General features: G+C 38.1%; 1 protein-coding gene across 3 annotated transcripts; it reads right to left on the bottom strand.

Annotated features, from left to right (window-relative positions):
* Positions 1 to 11563: 11563 nt before the first annotated feature.
* LOC111918370 (zinc protease PQQL-like) lies at positions 11564 to 18107 on the bottom strand. 3 transcript variants are annotated; one of them, XM_023914041.3, is made up of 21 exons: positions 17521 to 18107; positions 15954 to 16200; positions 15756 to 15881; positions 15533 to 15670; positions 15302 to 15436; positions 14932 to 15189; positions 14714 to 14851; positions 14564 to 14633; positions 14269 to 14482; positions 14060 to 14165; positions 13739 to 13972; positions 13481 to 13645; positions 13253 to 13402; positions 13071 to 13162; positions 12910 to 12991; positions 12751 to 12834; positions 12548 to 12664; positions 12352 to 12462; positions 12138 to 12218; positions 11891 to 12061; positions 11564 to 11811 (listed from the first exon to the last, which is right to left on the bottom strand). In XM_023914041.3, exons 1-21 carry the CDS (start codon positions 17730 to 17732, stop codon positions 11734 to 11736), a joined length of 3009 nt encoding a protein of 1002 aa, XP_023769809.1. In that variant the 5' UTR covers positions 17733 to 18107; the 3' UTR covers positions 11564 to 11733. The 3 variants fall into 3 exon arrangements, with proteins under 3 accessions (XP_023769809.1, XP_042752961.1, XP_042752962.1); XM_042897027.2 differs by having other exon boundaries at positions 15756 to 15906; positions 17521 to 17661; XM_042897028.2 differs by having other exon boundaries at positions 15756 to 15906; positions 15954 to 16195; positions 17521 to 17659.
* Between the last annotated feature and the right edge of the window lie 1964 nt (positions 18108 to 20071).

The raw sequence follows: 20071 nt of genomic DNA, 5'->3' as shown, positions 1-20071 counted from the left end.
TATCAAGGTTCAGTGAACTGTCTCTGCTATGCCATGGCATGATTACCTCAGAGGGTAAGAAGATCGAGCGATTCATATGGGGACTAACCTCCCCGATCCAAGGAAACGTGATAGCTGCAAATCCCGAAACTTTCGACAGTGCCAAGAGATTGGCCAAGAAGCTGTATGACCACAACAACAAGAAGGGTGAGAAGCCAGTGGAGACTGAAGTTAAGAAGGAAAATGATAGCAAGAAAGGGAAGAACAACAAGAGGAAGGGACGTCAAGGCTCCGAATCGTCCAAGAAGCAGCAAACAGTGGCAGTTAATGCTGCAACCACTCAAGTTCCATCCACACCACATGCTCCAGCCTCAGCTGCTCCAAGTGCTCCTAGACCTTATTCCGGTAATCTTCCCAATTGCAACAAGTGCGGTCTCCATCACAATGGAGAATGCAGAGAGATGTAGTGCACCAGTTGCAATCGAAAGGGACACACGACAAGGTATTGCAGGACTTACCCTCCTCAGAACCAACAACAGGGAAACAACAACAACAATAACCGCAACAACAACAACACCAACACTGGCGGCAACAATGCAAGACCTAGCCACACCTGCTATGGATGTGGAAGGACTGGGCATTTCCGTTGAAATTGCCCCAACAACAACAATCCCGGAAATGGAGGAACAGGAAGGGTGCTGACCATGGGTCAGGGGGAAGCTATTCAGGATCCCGCTGTTGTTACCGGTACGTTCCTCCTAAACCATACTTATGCATGCATTCTATTTGATACCGGAACAGAGCGAAGTTTTGTGAGCAATAAGTTTAAAGAATTGTTAAAACAACAACCCCAGAAGCTTAATGAAATCTTTACGGTGGAAATGGCCAATGGGAAAACCGAATCCACTGGGGAAATCTACATCGGATGTACCCTAACTCTAAATCAACACGTCTTTCGAATAGACTTAATGTTTGTTTCCATTAGGAGTTTCGATGTGATTATTGGCATGGATTGGTTAAGCCCTCACCATGCTGAAATTATGTGTCACGAGAAGGCCGTTCGCCTTCACCTTCCCGATCACGAAACCCTAGTTATTTACGGAGACAAACCTAGCACGAACCTTCGCCTCATCTCGTGCATCCAGGCACAAAAGCATCTGTGAAAGAACGATTTGACGTTCCTGGATCATATAGTGGATAAAACCAAGGAAGAGGTTAGCATTCAAGACATTCCAGTAGCGCGTGAATTCCCAGACGTATTTCCTGAAGATCTTCCTGGAGTACCCCTAGAGAGATAAGTTGAATTCCGAATTGATCTTGTTCCAGGAGCAACTCCCCTTGCTAAATCGCCTTACCGACTAGCTCCTGTTGAGATGCAGGAATTGTCCAGCCAACTCAGCGAACTCCTGGGCAAAGGATTCATCCGACCCAGCTACTCGCCATGGGGAGCTCCGGTCCTCTTTGTCAAAAAGAAGGACGGATCTTTTAGGATGTGCATCGATTACAGGGAGCTAAACAAGCTCACTGTCAAAAATCGCTATCCACTCCCACGAATCGACGATCTATTTGACCAGCTCCAAGGAGCTAGTTACTTCTCTAAGATAGATCTACGATCCGAATACCATCAACTCAAGGTCCGGGAAGAGGATATTCCTAAAACCGCTTTCCGAACTCGTTACGGACATTATGAATTTGTCGTAATGCCCTTCGGTCTAACGAATGCCCCTGCCGCATTCATGGACCTAATGAACCAAATCTTTCAACCATTCCTCGATAACTTTGTTATCGTTTTCATTGACGACATTCTAGTCTATTCCCGAACCGAAGAAGAGCATGGCCAACATCTCCGACAAATCCTGGAAACCCTGCGAACGGAGAAGCTATACATAAAACTCTCCAAGTGTGAGTTCTGGCTCCGTAGCGTGAACTTTTTAGGTCATGTTGTTATTCAGGGAGGAATACATGTGGATCCTTCTAAGGTCAAAGCCGTTGAAGAATGGGCAATTCCGACGACACCCACAAAAATTCGCCAATTCTTAGGCCTAGAAGGCTATAGGAGGTTCATTCAGAACTTCTCTAAGATCGCCAAGCCACTTACCTCACTTACACAAAAGGTCATACCATTCAAATGGACGGACAAACAAGAAGTTGCATTCTGAACTCTAAAACAAGCACTCTGCAGTGCCCCGGTACTATCTCTACCAGAGGGAACAGAAGATTTTGTGGTCTACTGCGACGCGTCAAATCAGGGTTTAGGTTGCGTTCTCATGTAGCGTGGAAAAGTGATAGCTTACGCATCCTGCCAACTAAAGACACACGAAGTGAATTATACAACCCATGATCTGGAATTGGGAGCAGTGGTCTTCGCTCTGAAGATTTGGAGGCATTACCTCTATGGTACGAAGTGCACCATCTTCACGGACCACAAGAGTCTCCAGCACATCTTGAATCAGAAAGAGCTGAATATGAGGCAACGAAGATGGGTTGAACTATTAAACGATTATGAGTGTGAAATCAAGTACCACCCAGGCAAGGCCAACGTGGTAGCTGATGCCTTGAGCCGGAAAGAGTACTCTGATCGTCGCGTGAAAACTCTCTCAATAACCATCCAATCTCACTTAACCACTCAGATCAAGGTAGCCCAGTCAGATGCCATGAAGGCGGAAAACAGAGCAAGCGAAGCATTACGCGGAATGGAGAAGAATCTCGAGGTGAAAGAGGACGGAGTATACTATTTCATGAACCGTACTTGGGTCCCTGAATTTGGAGGATTTAGGGAGGTAGTCATGAATGAAGCTCACAAGACGCGATACTCCATCCATCCAGGTTCGGACAAAATGTACTTGGATATTAAACAACATTATTGGTGGCCTAACATGAAGGCAAAAATTGCCACTTATGTCAGCAAATGCCTTACTTGCGCCAAAGTAAAAGTGGAATACCAGAAGCCCTCAGGGTTATTACAACAACCAGAAATCCCCGAGTGGAAATGGGAAGGGATTTCTATGGACTTTGTGACCAAGCTACCCAAGACGTCAGATGGATTAGACACAATATGGGTAATAGTCGACCGACTGACGAAATCCGCCCATTTCCTGCCAATAAAAGAATCCTACAAGATGGAGAGACTGACAAGAATATACATCCGAGAAATTGTGAGGCTTCACGGAGTGCCAATATCTATCATCTCAGATAAAGATAGTAGGTTCACTTCACGTTTTTGGCAATCACTTCAGAAGGCACTTGGAACCCATCTCGACATGAGCACTGCTTATCACCCACAAACGGACGGTCAAAGCGAACGAACCATCCAGACGCTCGAAGACATGCTTCGTGCATGTGTGATAGACTTTGGGAAGTCCTGGGATACCCACTTACCCTTAGTTGAATTCTCGTATAACAACAGTTACCATTCGAGCATCAAAGTCGCTCCTTTCGAAGCGGTACATGGACGTAAGTGTAGGTCACCGTTGTGTTGGGCTGAGGTGGGCGACACCCAGCTAGCAAGGGAACTAGCATCAGACAAGACGTTAACAGGACTGGAGATCATACGTGAAACCACGGAAAAGATAGTTCAAATCAGAGCTCGACTACAAGCCTCGCGCAACCGACAAAAGAGCTACGCTGATAGACGGCGAAAGCCCTTAGAATTTCAGGTCGGGGATCGAGTACTATTAAAAGTTTCACCCTGGAAAGGGGTCATTCATTTTGGAAAATGGGAAAACTGAACCCACGATACATTGGACCTTTCGAGATCCTTGCCCGAATAGGTCCAGTGGCGTACAGACTGCAGCTACCCGCTGAGCTCAGCAGTTTACACCCCGTGTTCCATGTTTCCAATCTAAAGAAGTGCCTATCCGATGAAACTCTCGTCATTCCCTTGACGAAATTGAAATCAATGAGAATCTCCTGTTCGTTGAAGAACCAGTCGAAATCATGGACAGGGAGGTGAAGCGTACTAAGCAAAGTCGCATCTCGATCGTGAAAGTACGGTGGAACGCGAAGCGTGGGCCAGAATTCACGTGGGAACGCGAAGACCAAATGAAGCAAAAGTACCCTCATCTATTCTAGCATTCTCAAATCTAGCTTTCAAAAGAGTTTCGGGACGAAATTCCCTCTAACGGTGGGATAATGTCACAACTAGAAATTTTTGTGCCTTGTAACTACAACACTTATGTCAATTACGAATCAAAAACATGAAAGCATGTATGATGCTTACTCTATGACAACAAAATTTCAATCAAACACTTCATACAAGCACTACAAATAGTTAACAAACAATTGGAAACCTTAGAAATCCTTGTTTAAGTTCATTTTGGATTAGGATTTCCTTATTGGGACCAATGGACCAATAAGCTTCCAATTGGACTATCTTGGGCTTAGAACTCTTGAATGGGCTCTAATTGGACCCACTTCCATTTATTTCAATATTGTGGGCCATATTAGGCCTATAATGAAATAAATTATTTGAATGAACCATATTGGGCCATAATTAACCTAATTTAGCCCTAATAGGTCATAAAAATCACATTTATATTTATTTGGACCAAAAATCACTCAACATAACCACGAAAATTAGGCTTAACCATTTAAGGCCCAAAACTCTCTTCTCTTTCCTCCAAATCTCGGCCCAAGCCCAACCAAAGAAGGAAGAGTTGACTTGTGAGGTTGCCACCTCATTTATACATCACATACCTCCATGCATGGACCAACATGCATCTAAGTTAGTCACCTCAACTCTCTCTCTCTTCTTCTTCTTGATTCTCGGCCGAGAGCCTCCCAAACATACACACTTCATCCAATTTTCTTAAACAAACTCTCTCAAAGAACATCCTCACTTTTCTTCATCAAATTTTCGAGAATCAAGAGCTTTTCAAAGAGACTTTCCACAAAAATCATCATTCAAGGTAAGTTTATATTTAGATTTATGATCTAGTATCAAACATCTCATCTTAACTCATGCAAATTCATGATCTAACTCCCTAGAACCATCTAAGTTCGAAAACTTCCTCAAAAAGTTGCTAGGGACGAAATCTTCTCTCAAATCTTTCATCAAAACCAAATCCAAACCACAAGGTGAGTTTCATACCCCCCTTCTTTTCGGTTTTTATAAGTTTTTATGGGGGAGAATACAAGTAAATGTGTAGATCTATGTGTAAATGTATGCTATGTTTGATTTGATGCATGTATGTGTGTGATATCATGTGTTTGTGATGAATATGTTATCCAAAAAGTGTGTACAAACCGAGATCTAAAGCATGGGGAAGGAAATAAACATAACTTAAACTATTTTACACTAATCAAGTCAAGAAAAATAGTTTATATGGTTAGGATGAACATACTTGAACATAAAACTCATTTTTGGGCTTAAATTGTCAAAAATACAAAATCTGGGGTCCAAACCGACAAATTATAAATTCTGGAGGATCAAAAGGGTCCAAATAGTTTCAATGTTAATTTTTCTGGACAACAACATTTTTTAGGGGCTTAAAATGTAAAATTTGGATTTAATGGGCTAAATTTGGGCTTTTCGGTCCAATAAGCTTCAAATTTGCGAGATTTCTAAATTTGAGGGGCTGAAAATGAAATTTTCTATAAAATAGGGGATTTGAAGTGTATAAAAACTATTCCAATGGTCAAAAATGCTTTTCAAATTCAAAAAGGATAAAAAATGTAAAAATTCTCTATTTTGGGCCAAAACTATAAAAGTTGCAAAATTGGAAGTTTTAACCGAGAAAACATTATTCTGGAAGGACTAAAGCTGTTTACAAAACAAAATTGGGTTAAAAATGTCTTTTCAACAAGTTTATGATACAAAAGTGTCAAAATAATGTTTTAAGGACTAAAATGAAATTCTTTTATATAAAGGACTAAAAGTGCTACTTTTATAAAAGAAAGGTTGTGAAAAGGTAAAAATCTTACTTTTAAACAAATTAATTTATTAAGACAAAATACAAGATCTAAGAACTACCGACGAAACGTAAAAACAGATACACTCTCAATAACAAATATCGTTACAAAACGAATTGATTCGGTCTCGAATCAATAACAAAACGAAAAAAAATCAATAAACCAAAGTATTTCAATAAACACGTGATAACTATGAGGAGCCAATAAACAAACTTTGGGCTTGAAAGTTTCAAATCGTGCTTGTTGGGCGTTGCTAGCCCAATAACATGATCTTTGGGCCCGAAGGGAATACGCTTACTTGTTAATGGGCCTTCTATGACCCAATTCCATGTAAAAGGACTTCAATAACTCTAATGTGTTATTGGGCCCTGATGGTCCATTAGTACTGCTAGTGAGGTCAAGAAGTCAAATGCGAGTTGGGCCAAGTGCTTTTCGCATTCCCGATAGCCTTGATTAACTTATGGAAATAAAGAGGGCTTCATACCCTCCTTTCTCCTCGGTTGACCGACTTATGAGAATTCGAGTAAACAGATTCGTGACGTTAAACAAGAGAAGTCAGGGTGGTTGGATTATGTGAGTAGTATGGACGACGCCTCAAGGATCGTTCGTAATTTGTAGTTATAAACTAGTCATTTTCATTAATGCGTGATTGTAACAACTCACAAACCTTAATTAATCCAATGTCACCTGGGTAATCAAAAACAATCGTCGTATCGGTATAACAATAAACAAGTCATGTAATTTACGTATTGGGAAAACATCGGGTTTTCCCGGGAAGTTCAACATTTTCACCTATGTGATGTAAACAAAATTCAACAATTGTACATGTTTTCAAAATCGACAAGCATATTTATGGATCTTCACACTTTTTATAAACAAATACTCTTTTCAGAAAATATCGGATTTTCTGGGTTTTTTTTTTCAAACTTCACAAAAATCATTTTTCCATAACATTACTTATGAACTCACCAACATTTCATATGTTGACGTTTTCCAAAATAACTTGTATTCTCAGGTACCAGGTAAGCCGAAGAATAAGTATCAAGTTATGTCATGGTGTTTTGCTTAGATTATTTATCGAACGATTTATGTTATGAAAATTGTAATGTTTAAAACAATGTACTGAATGTAAACAATATCAGTTGTAATATTTCAATGCATGGTGATGAATGATGTTATGATTCATGTATAACCATTGTGATGGTATTCAATTTAAGTTGCAAGAGCCCTCAGACGTTTCCGTCGTCCGGTTCGGGGGTGTGACAACACGCAATACCTACTCGACAGAAATACACCCACACACATTTTGTTGGTAGAAAGGACCCAGCTACCCACCTAGCGGCGTACAGTGGCGCCGGAGACGCTAAAGGCTGCGGCAGGCAGCAACACCCAGCGAAGGGCGGTCTTTACGAGTTCGTTTCCTGTGACAGCAAAGTAACACACACACATAAGTGTCGCTTGAGATCCTGAAGCATCTTGTCGTCAACGGAAGTGACAGCATTAATGACTAGCGGCGACACTAACGCCAACTAAGGGAAATAGCGAAGAAGGGTGGTGGCGGAGAGAAGATGCGACCGTGGCAGGTCGCGACCTCAATTGGCAGACGGCAACAGCAACATGTCGTGTTCCCTTACACGCCCACTGCCCCAACGACCAGGAGCAACCCCTGTCTTCAAAGGAATGAACGCACAATGGTTCTTATCTTCGATGTCGGCGGTGGAGCGACGGTATCTAGGGGTCACGGTGGTTGCTTGTTGATTGGAGATGGGATGGTAGCGGCACCGGTAGGGAGGTGTGAGGGTGGCATCAGTGCCGGAGACAAAGGGGGAAGCATAAGGTGGAGAGGTGTGGCGGCTGAAGATGTTACGCTAGGGTTAGGTTTATGGGGTTATATACCCGACGCCATCCAAACTCATCCTCATAATGACAATTATGGTCCCCCCCTTCCATAAATAATTTCGAAAGTAATCCAATATTTACGCTTTCTACCCTGGCTTTGGAAATCTTCTTCGAATTAAATCTGATAATTACCATTTAAACCCTCAACATTAAAATCCTTTACACCTTAGGTACAAAATTTACCAAACATCCCCCAATATCTTAATTACGACATAATCAACCCTTCCACCACATTTCCTTTTAAATTAAATCCAAATAATCACCAAGGAGCCCCCGTATTCATAAATAATTATAAACTGAGTCCGAAACTTACACTTTTAACCCTCAACTTCTAAATTATGCCGATTAACTCCTCGAAACCAATACCCTGCATATATAATTATTGATTTTAGGGCTACTATACATTCATCAATTTATTTATTTATTTAATAAATAAGCGGGGTGTTACACTATGAAATCAAATTCAAAAAAGAAATCAACAAATACATCTTATTCAAACAATGGCATAAAAATCGAAACTTATATGAGTCGTCGTTGCCTTGCTTCATCGGAGTGAAGGCAAGGTTGCGTCGGTGAGTAGAAATCAATAAGATCATCAACGAAGTAGCGAACAAGGGAATCAATCTTCTGAGGCGTATATACGACAAGTGGAGTCGACGAAACAGAACCATTGTGAATTGTGAATGTCGACTGCAAACGGAAGAATGGAAAGCTGAGAATTTGGATACGCTCTTAGCGTTACTAGGTTAAAGTCATAATGGGCAAAAATATAATTTCATATATATATATATATATATATCGGGATGGGTGGGGTGAAAATATCTCATTCCCTGTCTCGAACCCGATAATCCTTGATAACAACCCGTTACCCAATAAGAGCAACCCGACCCATCCTGTAATCTTTGGGTTTGGTTTTTTTTTTGCCATCCCTACCCTGCGTTGCACATATCTAAGTCAACCTCGGGATCTACTACATAACACTACAACTTCTTATGGGCAAGGTCAGTTGTTCCATTAATGTTGGTGCACATTTGTTGCTCAGTCCAATGCAATTAGCTGCAAACCAATCACATCGGACTGGGGGACTTGATGGTATTGGTCCATTATGATGGCCCAATAACATGACTATGTGGCTGCTTAGTAGCAGTGATGGCCAACCTTGCCTGGCTATAATATTTCCTGCATGACACCACTTCCCGACCGCACAGCTTGCTGGCACCGCTGCCAGCTAGTTGGGCCTGAAGTGGGTTGGCCCAAGGTCTGACCTAATTCCAGTTAACCTAATTGTCCCCTATAAATATAATGTTTCCTCCTCCATGAAGGGGAAACTTCTGATCATTTGGAACTATAAAGCATCACCCTTCGTTATGCTTATACTCACACCCATCACACCTAGATGGTTCCCTCTGGCCAGGAGGAACCATGTCCCTTTACACACCAATCTGACTTGATCGTCGGAGCTTGCTCCTGAGGCATAATCCATGGGGAAACTCTAACGGTCTTGTTACTTATTGTAGTTAGGAATCCAATTGGGAACATGCTAACGACGCTCATCTCCGATCCACGATCCATATCCAACACACAAGACATGATGCCCGAATTTTGATGTCGCATCATATGGATATATCATAACTAACTTGAAGGTCTTATATTTTTGTTGGCTCAACTAGGTAAGGTTAGGTAATCGCCTTCTCATAGGTGATCTGAGTTCAAATCTTAGGAGTTTCAAATAAGGTTCACCATGAGTTTGGGATTGTGAAGCAATTCTGAATAAGGTTGCTTAGCACATCACCTATGATAATTCATATCGCCTATATTCTTGTAAATTGAGAAATCTATAGCGAGCAATAAAAAAAATATTTTGAAGAACAAAAAGGAAATAAAATATCTAACGTGAATAAAGACATGCATGAAAACCCTATATACTTTATATGTATAGTTAACTATTGATCATATACAATGACAATTTCTAAGATTTCAACCAAAATATAATCTATTAATACATTATCATTTTTTTACGTTGAAACATTACATAAGTTCAATTGAAGGTGTCTACTTGTATACCAACATCTAATATATAGAAAAATCAAAGCCCTTTTCACTTAAACATATGAGAAAGTCCATGTCCTCAAATTTGAAGAGGGCGAAAGTGAGAGTTGGAAGGTCGGTTATAAGCCATAATGATTGACTTTAGTCAATACTTAGCCCCTTATAAAAGACTAGTTGAAAGGTTATTGTAAAAAAAGTTTAAACCAAAAACTCTTTTCATTAAAAAGAACAAAATTATATCAAAATCTCACTACAAGACACACTCTCACATACATAAAAATAACCTAATCATCAAAGATAACTTATTATAACTTATAAACTAGCTTTAGTTTTTGATAAGCTACTTTGAAATAGAATTTGATTTGAGAAGCTTATGAATTTTTTTCAAAAATATTCCAAATATATCTTTAATTATATATTATGTTAATTTTTAGTTATATAGCCAAGTATCTATTTATGTAAATTTACATTTACTATCTAGCTTATAGCTAATTTTTACCAAAGACTATTAATTTATAAAGTAACTTATAAGTTACTAGCTAGTTTTTCAGAGTTTTTAATCTAATTTGTCAAATAGAGCCTTGAGAGGTCCGAGAGAGAGTGAGAAAATAGGCGGGAGAACTATATAAGCCTATAAATACAGAGGGATACACGCGTATAAGTATACAAACACATATATCCTTCCGGTTGTCATCCGTAACTCAATGGTACACATTCCAAGATGCCAAGTACAAGCATCAAAGCAACATCCAATCCTCAACTCTACCAACAAATCCCTTTAGTTTTACATTTGTTAGAATTAGTCCTTCAAGTATTAAACTATGCACCAAACTTGTCAAGTTAGAATGGTGCTTATATGTGTAATTAAGAAATACCTTTTCAAAAACTATTTATTTAAGTCAATAAGTGTTTATAAAATTTTCTTATCTAAACATTTAAAACTTCTTATTATCAATGTCAAACTGCAATAAGTCAATAAACACTTCAAAATAAACAATCTCAAACACCCCCTTAGTTAGGACAAAACCTAATATATATGGTCTTTTATGATTTTAACAATTATTTTTAATAATTGGCAATGAACCCGCACATACCCAACCACATTTACAAAGGCGATTAAAGAACTAAAACAAATGTTTTTTGGGATGTTGAGATAGATTCTAAGATCAATCATATCAATTCTTTGGATTTTAGAACTAGACATGATATATATTCTACATGATTTTTCTCTACTCAATCATATGCAACAAGATGGAAGACTTGTTAACTTGAATTGTATATTTGAGAATGCTAGAGTGAGGTGCAAACCAAGATACATCATTTGTTTCTTTTGATCTATGGATGATTAAAGATAACACTAGTTTTAACTGTTGCAACCACAACAATAGAAATATGTTTTTCTACAATGAAACTTGTATAACTGGATTTGCACAAGTTGTATTTTAGATAGTTTTTAAACGACTGAGTATTTGCATCGTTAAAAGACAATGATTTTTCAAGGTCACAAATGAAGATGTTATAAATCATCTCCAAAATGAACTTGTAGTGAACCGGAAAATATCATTTTTTTTCATTGTGTTAATGTTATTTTACTTTTTGTACTTTTATTTTTATTATCTATTGTCTATTTAGTAGCTATCGTGTTTTAGATTGTTCTTCCACCATCTCACTCTCCTTCCCTCTTTCCCTGGTTTGGTCTGAACACACACACAAACCACATACGGCCTTTGGTTCATACACACGAACATTGTTTTCCTTTTTCAATTGTAATCAGTGAATTCTAATCAATTTTTGGTTTGAGTTTTAACCAACAATGCCTCTCCCACATAGACCATGATGTATCTTGTATCTACTATTCAAAATTTCTAGGTCCTGATGACTACTCAAGCACAGACTCTATGATTCCGAAGATCTTCGTGCATATCTCCAGATACAGAAACCCAAAACTACCATACCACCAAATCCAACTTGAACCTGCACCCACCCACAACAAAATCATTACTTTCTCATAAAAGTTTTGTAAGGAGTCATTGTTTTGACTTTTGTAACTGACCTTTGCATCAGTGATGAAGGACTTTAGCCTTTCAAAACGAGAAGCCTGAGGCATTAGAATTACTACAGTGTATTGTTTTTTGCAAGGGAAAGGTAAAGTCTTTTGCAGTGATTGCTGAGCTGTCACTGGTGTCAAGATTTTCCTAACGTCTATGCGACTCTCATCTTGAACCTGCATCAAAAAATCACCAATTATTATTCAAAAAAAAAAGTTACATGGATAAGATTGTGTGAACACAAACACTTACAGCAAATGAAGTACCAACATCCCCTGAATAGATCCTAGATTGATAGCTGTGCAATATCCGATCAAGCCACCAATAATTCTCCTGAGATTTCTTACTTTTTTTAGTTTTGTTTTTAGACTAAACAAAATCAGCTACACTCAAGGGTACCAAAAATGTAATCGACTCTTGTTTTTAACATAGATATCACTTTTTGAGTTTTTTTCATATTAATCACCTGTAGTCCATTTTCGTGGGCCCGTTGTTCAATCTCGAGTACTGTAGAGATATCTGCGTCTGAAGGTCCTTCTTCTTGAAGACGTAATATCTCATCCAAAGCAAGATCAACCTGAAAGGAAAGTCATATACTTTTCATATGATAAATGAAAAATATCCACAACTGTTTTCAAGGATCAAGATGTAAAAACACATACCAGTGCTAGAGCGACATCTGGATCACAAGAAAAGTTAACACTAATATCTCCACGAGCATTACCAACTCGCGAAGGTTTATTGCCACCAAGAAATACAGAAACACCAGCTGAGTAGATCTGGTATGAAAACAGCATTAGAGTTTTAATTAAAGTGATGAATGAATTTAGGCAATGAAGTTTACACGTGAAGCATAAAAACAAACCTGTCCATGCTTGAAACGGAGAACCTGAATTATTTTGGCTTCCAATAGTTTGCTCAAAAACCCAATGAAGTGAACGTCCTCCATCTATCATGGAAACAAATTATTACTTTATTAGTCCTCCATCTATCAAGAAATGTCACAAGCTTCTCATCAGCATACCATTTTTTCATTCTTTAACTCAACAGGGAAGCATAACTGAACAGAACACTGTGCTTCCACCATAGGGCTGCGAACAACTTCTCTACAAACAACACCATGTATTAAATAAAATTTACTTATTTTTTGTTATTAAAAGTGAAAAGGGAAAAAAATGTACAAACCGAGTTATGGTTGTGGGAAAAGTAAAAGGCAAGCCTTTCAGGTCATCACGGTTGTACTTTAAAATCGGTTCAGATGGTCTTGGGATTCCTCCCTGCAATAAAATTCCATAACACATTTCACATAATCATATTTCCAAAAGTTTTAAGTTAAATTTAAATATAAAAAACACAATTCTACTCACCAAATATTGTAGTATCAATGGCCTTGCAATATCAGGATCAATATTCCCGACAATCACCACAGTGAAAGTTGACGGGTCCTTGAAACATTTGTTGAAATATTCACATGCTTTAAATGGGTCAACTTTTCGAAGATCACTAATTCTTGTTGGCTGAAAAAAAGATTGTAAGATGTACTAGACTCTATAAGTAAACCAAAATATTTTTTTTTTTAAAAAAAAAAATCTTACCCTGAAAAAATAAGAGTTCCCATAATTAATCTCCCTCACACGGTTTGCAAAGACAGTATATGGGTCTCTTTCTTGGGCATTGACCGATTCTTCTGACATTTGCATCACAATCTTAATGTCCTCTTCCCCTGGTACCACCCCAGTTGCAAACAGTTGATAGACCAACTAGCAAGAAACATAGAATTTAAAAAATAGGATCAAGAAAAGGATATTAGGAATTTTAGCCAAAAATGTGTACAAATGATTAGTTGAACAAACCTGGAAGGCAGTTTCCAAATCGGTAGGCGAACAGTCACCGAAGAAAGTTCTCATATATGCACCAAGTTTTGTACCAATTTCAGCTCTTTTACCAGCAAGCATGTCTAGAAGTACTGAAGGCCTATAACCAAAAATACCAATTTCTCCAGCAATTGTGGAACTCATTGAACACGAAAAGTATTCGCTTTCTGGAAGTTCAGATAAACCCCCGTAGGCGTATCCTGTGAACAAAACCTGTTCAAACACAGCATTTTAATCACATGACAAATATGCACATAATAAGTTTTTACAAGTAGTAATTTTAAGTGCATGAAAACAAACCTGGTCTTCAAGGAAGTCTGTGTGCTTATAGCAGACACGCATTCCATTTGACAAAATCAGCTCAGTGACTCCAATATTTGAATATTCAGACTCCTGAACTACACTCCTATAATAGACCAAAAAAAAAAAGATTTACCAATGGGAGATTAGTAAATATACAATTTGCAGAAATGATGTCATCAGTTGCATTTCATGATGAGGAAAGTTACCCGGGGTTTGGTTTTAAAGTAACGATTTCTTCTGGGATGTGTTCTTCGTCCCAAGGGGAAATGTTTCCATCTTTCTCGAGTGAATTTATTTTTAAAACAATATTTTTTAGATCATCCACTGTTGCAGCAGCTCGAGGCTCGATTGTCTTTATCACACAACTATGTGTGGTGCGAAAATTCTCAGAATACTTTGATACCTCGGATGCAGAGATATCTACCACATCAAAAAGTAAAGCCACCATTAGTATGTAACATTCAAAAACATATCTATAAATTAATGAAGTTAACAACTTACGTGGCAAAATAGTTTTCTGAAGTTGTGCTTCATACTCAATTCCAACAACAGGTTCGCCACGAAGAAAATGCTAAAAGTTAAACACCAAGAATTAGAAAATAAAAAAACTTAAACTACAAAGATAACGATACAAGGGAATCAGTGGAATACATGCAAAAATTCCTCCCGTAAACTTGCTGACTGTACTTGGTCCCGCTCCAAATATGCAGATTCGATTTCGGACATCATTGATGCTCTTGCAACAGAGGTTTCGCGTTCAGAAAATCCATGTATCCGAACCCTAGCAATCTGAAAGAATTTATATTAGTTAACAATATTGAATCACACATTCACACTCCAACATAAAGATGGAAATGAAGTCATGAAACCTCTGTGAGCATGGATTCCAAGGCATAAAGAGTGCCTTTCTCTTTACAAGATGAAGTCATTATATACGCCTTAATTGGTTGAACAACCACATCTGCAGCAACCGAGCATGAAAAGTAAGGTGGGTCCTTCTTGCGTGACATTTTAAAGAATCTTTGATTCATCGCGTGGTAAAACATGGCTTCCACAAGTAAATTCCGGTAGTCCTTTACGGTTTTCAGCTCATCCACTTGTGACTTGCAGCTGATCATAACTGCTGACTGTGACAAAAAGAAAATTTTATATTTCATATGTTTTGTTGAATGTAACCCCAATAAACATATGATATTAGTTCTATACTATTTATTACATTGGAGATTGTAGAACACTAACCCCAGCAGCTTCAGATTCCACAAAACATGAAATACGAGGTTCCTCGTGAGATGGAACTACAAATTTGGGTATTTCCATGTAATCGGTAGCTAACACTTTACCACCAAAATGGGTCTTTATCAATTCAACAACACTCTACAAGAAAGAAAAAACAAGAGATTAAAATATAGCTTTTTGTTTGTCACTTATGATAGACAATTAGAAAGCAATTGTATCATTCTAATTTCTAACCTTTGTATCAGAAAAGTCTCCAACAGCAATAACAGCCATATTCTGGAGATGATACCATTTTGTGTAAAATCGTTTCACAGTTTCAGGAGAAACTGTCCGGATCACCTTCTCTAATCCAATTGGTAAACGCTCTGCATACTGGAATAAAAATAATTGAAATTTTAGAAAGAAATATTTTTGAGACAATGAAAAATAAAAAGAAATATTTATGACAGATACAGACCTTTGAACCTTCCATCATCAAAAGCCAATGTGCATCCTGCATTCTGCCATTGGCGTTCCTGTTTGCTCTGTACTCTTCCATTACAGCACCTCTTTCTTTTTCTAAATCCTCTGCTGATACTCGAATCTGCACACATAAAAAATATGGAAAACTGGAAGAAGGATGATGCAGATGTATGTCATGTATATTTGTTCTTACCTCTGAACTAAATTCTGCCAAGACTGAAATGGCTTGAGATAATAGCTCAGGTTTGTCAATAGGAACAAACAGCTCATAAACTGTTTCATCAGAAGATGTGACTGCATTTTGACAGGCACCAAACTCTGCTCCAATGCTTTCAAGAAATTTGACAATGTCATGATTTGTGTATTTCTTGGTTGCACTGAAAGCAAGATGCTCAACTATGTGAGCAACTCCTCGCTCTTCTTCCTCTTCCAGAACTGAACTGTCATGTATTAAGATTTTCAACCATTAATGTTCATTTCTGACTAAAAGTACTTGCTTCTATATGGGCATATACTTTACCCCAAATTTAAGGTTCTCCAACTTGCAACATAAAACAAGCAAAGGTATGAGGTATCTATGATGTAGTTAGAGGAAACACGTGGTTCTTAAGTATTAGAATGGAAGTATAACAATAAGAACCTACTAGAAACTAGCACAACCCCATGACTTGCACGTTAAAAGGATAAGTTTCATGGCCTCTTTAACACCAAAAGAAGTAAAAAAACAGGGCATGCACATATAATTATGAAAACTTTAGACAAACCAACCAGCAAACCCTAATTCACTACTGTGTCTGTAATCTCATAAATGTAAGAATAACTAAGAGCGTGTCTACACATAATATATATCTAATGAACTATGCACTGCTGGTGACATCCCATCAAGATAAAGTCAAACATAAACCTGATTTTCGAAAAAAAAAATATTACATTTCTTATAATTACATAATATACATAAAGAATTTTAAGTGCTAAACTGTTGAAAATTTCAGGTCATAAATATACACCACGTCAACAGGAAAGTAAGATAGTTTTGAACAATCTTTTTAAGTCATAAGTGACTTGAATCTTTTCCTTATTGATTCCCTGTAAACTTCCAGATTTTGACCATTTTAAATGCATCCAAATGTGCATCAACCAAATCAACTAGTCTGCTAACTGTCATCCTAATTGCTTATCCAACCAATGCATTAAGTTATCAAATATCATCTATAATTTGGCCAGAAATGTATCACAACATCAGATTTCAAGCGCAAAACTAGTACATAATCAAACATTATTTACAATTTCAACTACAACCAGCAACATTGAGTTCAAATGCATACTAATTATATACTTAGCTAAATCCTTAACTTGAATCATTCACCAGAACAATCCAACAAAAAGGCTTAAAATGAATCACTAACATTAGCAGTAACTATAAAAAATTAAGCACAGCTTTCAGATGACAAGGGAAAAAGATGAATATTAGTAAGTAGATATTAAGGCGTAACACATAGCATTTCAGGAAGATTAAATGGGAATCATGCAGTTACATTTGTTCCAGAAAATGCATAACCAAATATTATCGGATAACAAGTAAATCAATATACATCAACATTATGCTAAAACCCTTGCAAATCTAAAGTAAAACTGCTTGGCGCTAGAGTAATCAACAAAAAACAGTTTAAATAATTCAAAACGTGATGATGAATAAGAAAAAATAAACACAAATTGCAAGTGAAATTAAGCTATTATCATGCTGATAATAAATGTGTTACCCGACTCTGACGGCGAGTGCCAGCGCTGCTCTCATTTTAGGCTTGGAATTCAATCGCACATAGTAACGGAGTCCATTGTCGAGTTTACCGTAGTCCGCACCGTATGGAACATCCGATAAAACTTCTTCATAATTCAAGTCTACCATTTTCAGTGACCTAAATCTATGCTTCTTCACAATCTCCGATGACGCCTCCGCCGGTAACAAATCCATTTCTCCTTACTCCTTTCTCTTTCACACACATAAACACACTCCAAAACCACGCACAATTTCTCTCTGTCGCGGTTGAGAAGTGCCCAGAGAAGATCCGCGACGTCTTCTGTTTTATACGAGTCACTATCTCTCCACGTGTATGCCGTCGGGTTTCCTTTTCCGGTAAAGGTCAAACAAGTGAAAACATACGTCAAATCATATACGTGGCACTTACTTATTGGGTGAGATATATTTTCTTTATATTTTGACAAAACTTCAAAAATGGTCCCTGTATTTTTCAAAAATATCAAGTTTAGTCCTTAAGTTCAAAAAACCTCACAGATGGTCCTTGTGGTTTCAAAACTTTTAACATTTGGTCCTTCTGGCTAACTCCGTTACCATTTAACCGTTAAGTCAGGGACATTTTTGTCATTTCATTACACAGGGACCATTTATGAGGTTTTCAAATATTTTTTTTTTAAATAAATAAATAAATATATAATATTTAATATACAAGGGGTCCCACCCCACCCCATCTCTCTCTCTCTCTCTCTCTCTCTCTCTCTCTCTCTCTCTCTCTCTCTCTCTCTCTCTCTCTCTCTCTCTCTCTCTCTCTCTCTCTCTCTCTCTGACGAGCCTCGTCTTTATCTATCTTTCTCAGCCTTCGTCTATCTCCATATTTCTCCCTCGCACCTGAAGTCCAACGCAGACCACTGATTTGGCGAATTAGGGAAACCCAAATCGATTTGGCGGCGACGTTCTATAGAAGACGAAGGGCAGCGACGAGTTAGGTTTTTCAGATCCGGTGAGTTAGAATTTCTAGACCAACGATTTAGGGCCGCTATCTTCCCCATAAAACCCTAGCTCCAAAATCTTCATCGGCAACCCGAGCCCCGATATGTTGAACGATGACCCTAGCTTTGATTTCAGGTTTGATAGCTTGATTTCATATGTGGTTTTGACCAATGATTTCAGGTACGGTTATGCTTGTAGATACACTCCTAACATTCGATAGTTTGTAGCTCCATATGCTTGTCCGCATAACGCCTCCAAAGCACTCGCCATTCCTAACTGGATCGATCCCATATGAAAAGATTTAAAAGCAAAGAAACAAATAGAAAGTACTCAAATATTTCGAAAAAGGGTAAAAATCTTTGGGTGTTTAATTACCAAAAGGCCGAAGTCGAAGCCGACGATGACATTGGTGCCAATGGAGATGGCGGCGAGCTCAAGATCGCCGAGATGGTCGGCGAAGGCTTGGGTGATCATAAACATGGACTAGGAGGCTATGCGGCTGAAAATGGCTGGGCCGACTATGTGCCATAGCTTTTTGGATTCAATCAAGAACCGGTGTCGGAATGAGAGATCGAGGTCTTGGTTCTGGAGATTGTACCCTTTCATGTATCTGACAACGAAAGAAAGAAGCCTCGCTGCTTCCTTTGATCGATTTGGAGAGAGAGAGAGAGAGAGAGAGAGAGAGAGAGAGAGAGATGGGGTGGGACCCCTTCCATATTAAATATTATTTATTTATTTATTTAAAAAAAATATATAATTAAAAACCTCATAAATGGTCCCTATGTAGTGAAATGACAAAAATGCATCTGACTTAACGGCTAAATGGTAACGGAGTTAGCCGGAAGGACCAAATGTTAAAAGTTTTGAAACCATAGGGATGATCCGTGAGGTTTTTTGAACTTAGGGACTAAACTTGATATTTTCGAAAATCATAGGGACCTTTTTTAAGTTTTGTCTTATTTTTTATCAACTTAATACATAGCAAAAGCAACTAGCAAGTATAACCATATAATAATGAAAAGGGAAATTACACAAATGGTCCCTATGGTTTGTTGTAATCTGCATGGTTAGTCCCTAAGAAGAATTTTTAACTCGAAATATCCTTTTATTCGTTTTTGTTGCGTCTTTAGTCCCTGTTCGACCTAAAATTACTTTTTTACCCTTACTTTTTTTATTAATTAATTTATTTCGTATTTATAATTCTAAAATAAAAAACCCACCCCACCATGGCTTCACCAGTTCATCTCTACCTCCACCTTTCTCCCTCTCCCCCAAATCAATGAAAAACGTAAAATTATTAGACAAGCCGCCGTCAACCTCCACAGCTCCTCCGACAGCCTCTATTACTCGTCTGCCACCGGAAAAAAGGCAGGTATTAGACCAACCCAACCAACTCGTCTTCTTCCCTCTATGATAGAAGACCCAGTGATACCCTATCCAATTCATCTCCGACAAAGATGATGAATGTCAAAGTCAAACCTATGCAAGTCAAAATCAAACCCGAAGGAAATGAAAACCAAAACTAATGTTAATCGAAACTAGACTTGATGATAATCAAATAATGA

The sequence above is a fragment of the Lactuca sativa genome, chromosome 8 (genome assembly GCF_002870075.4).
Source record: "Lactuca sativa cultivar Salinas chromosome 8, Lsat_Salinas_v11, whole genome shotgun sequence".
Lineage (NCBI taxonomy): Eukaryota > Viridiplantae > Streptophyta > Magnoliopsida > Asterales > Asteraceae > Lactuca > Lactuca sativa.
Note: the sequence above shows the minus strand (reverse complement) of the source record. Positions and strands in the feature narration are given on the sequence as shown.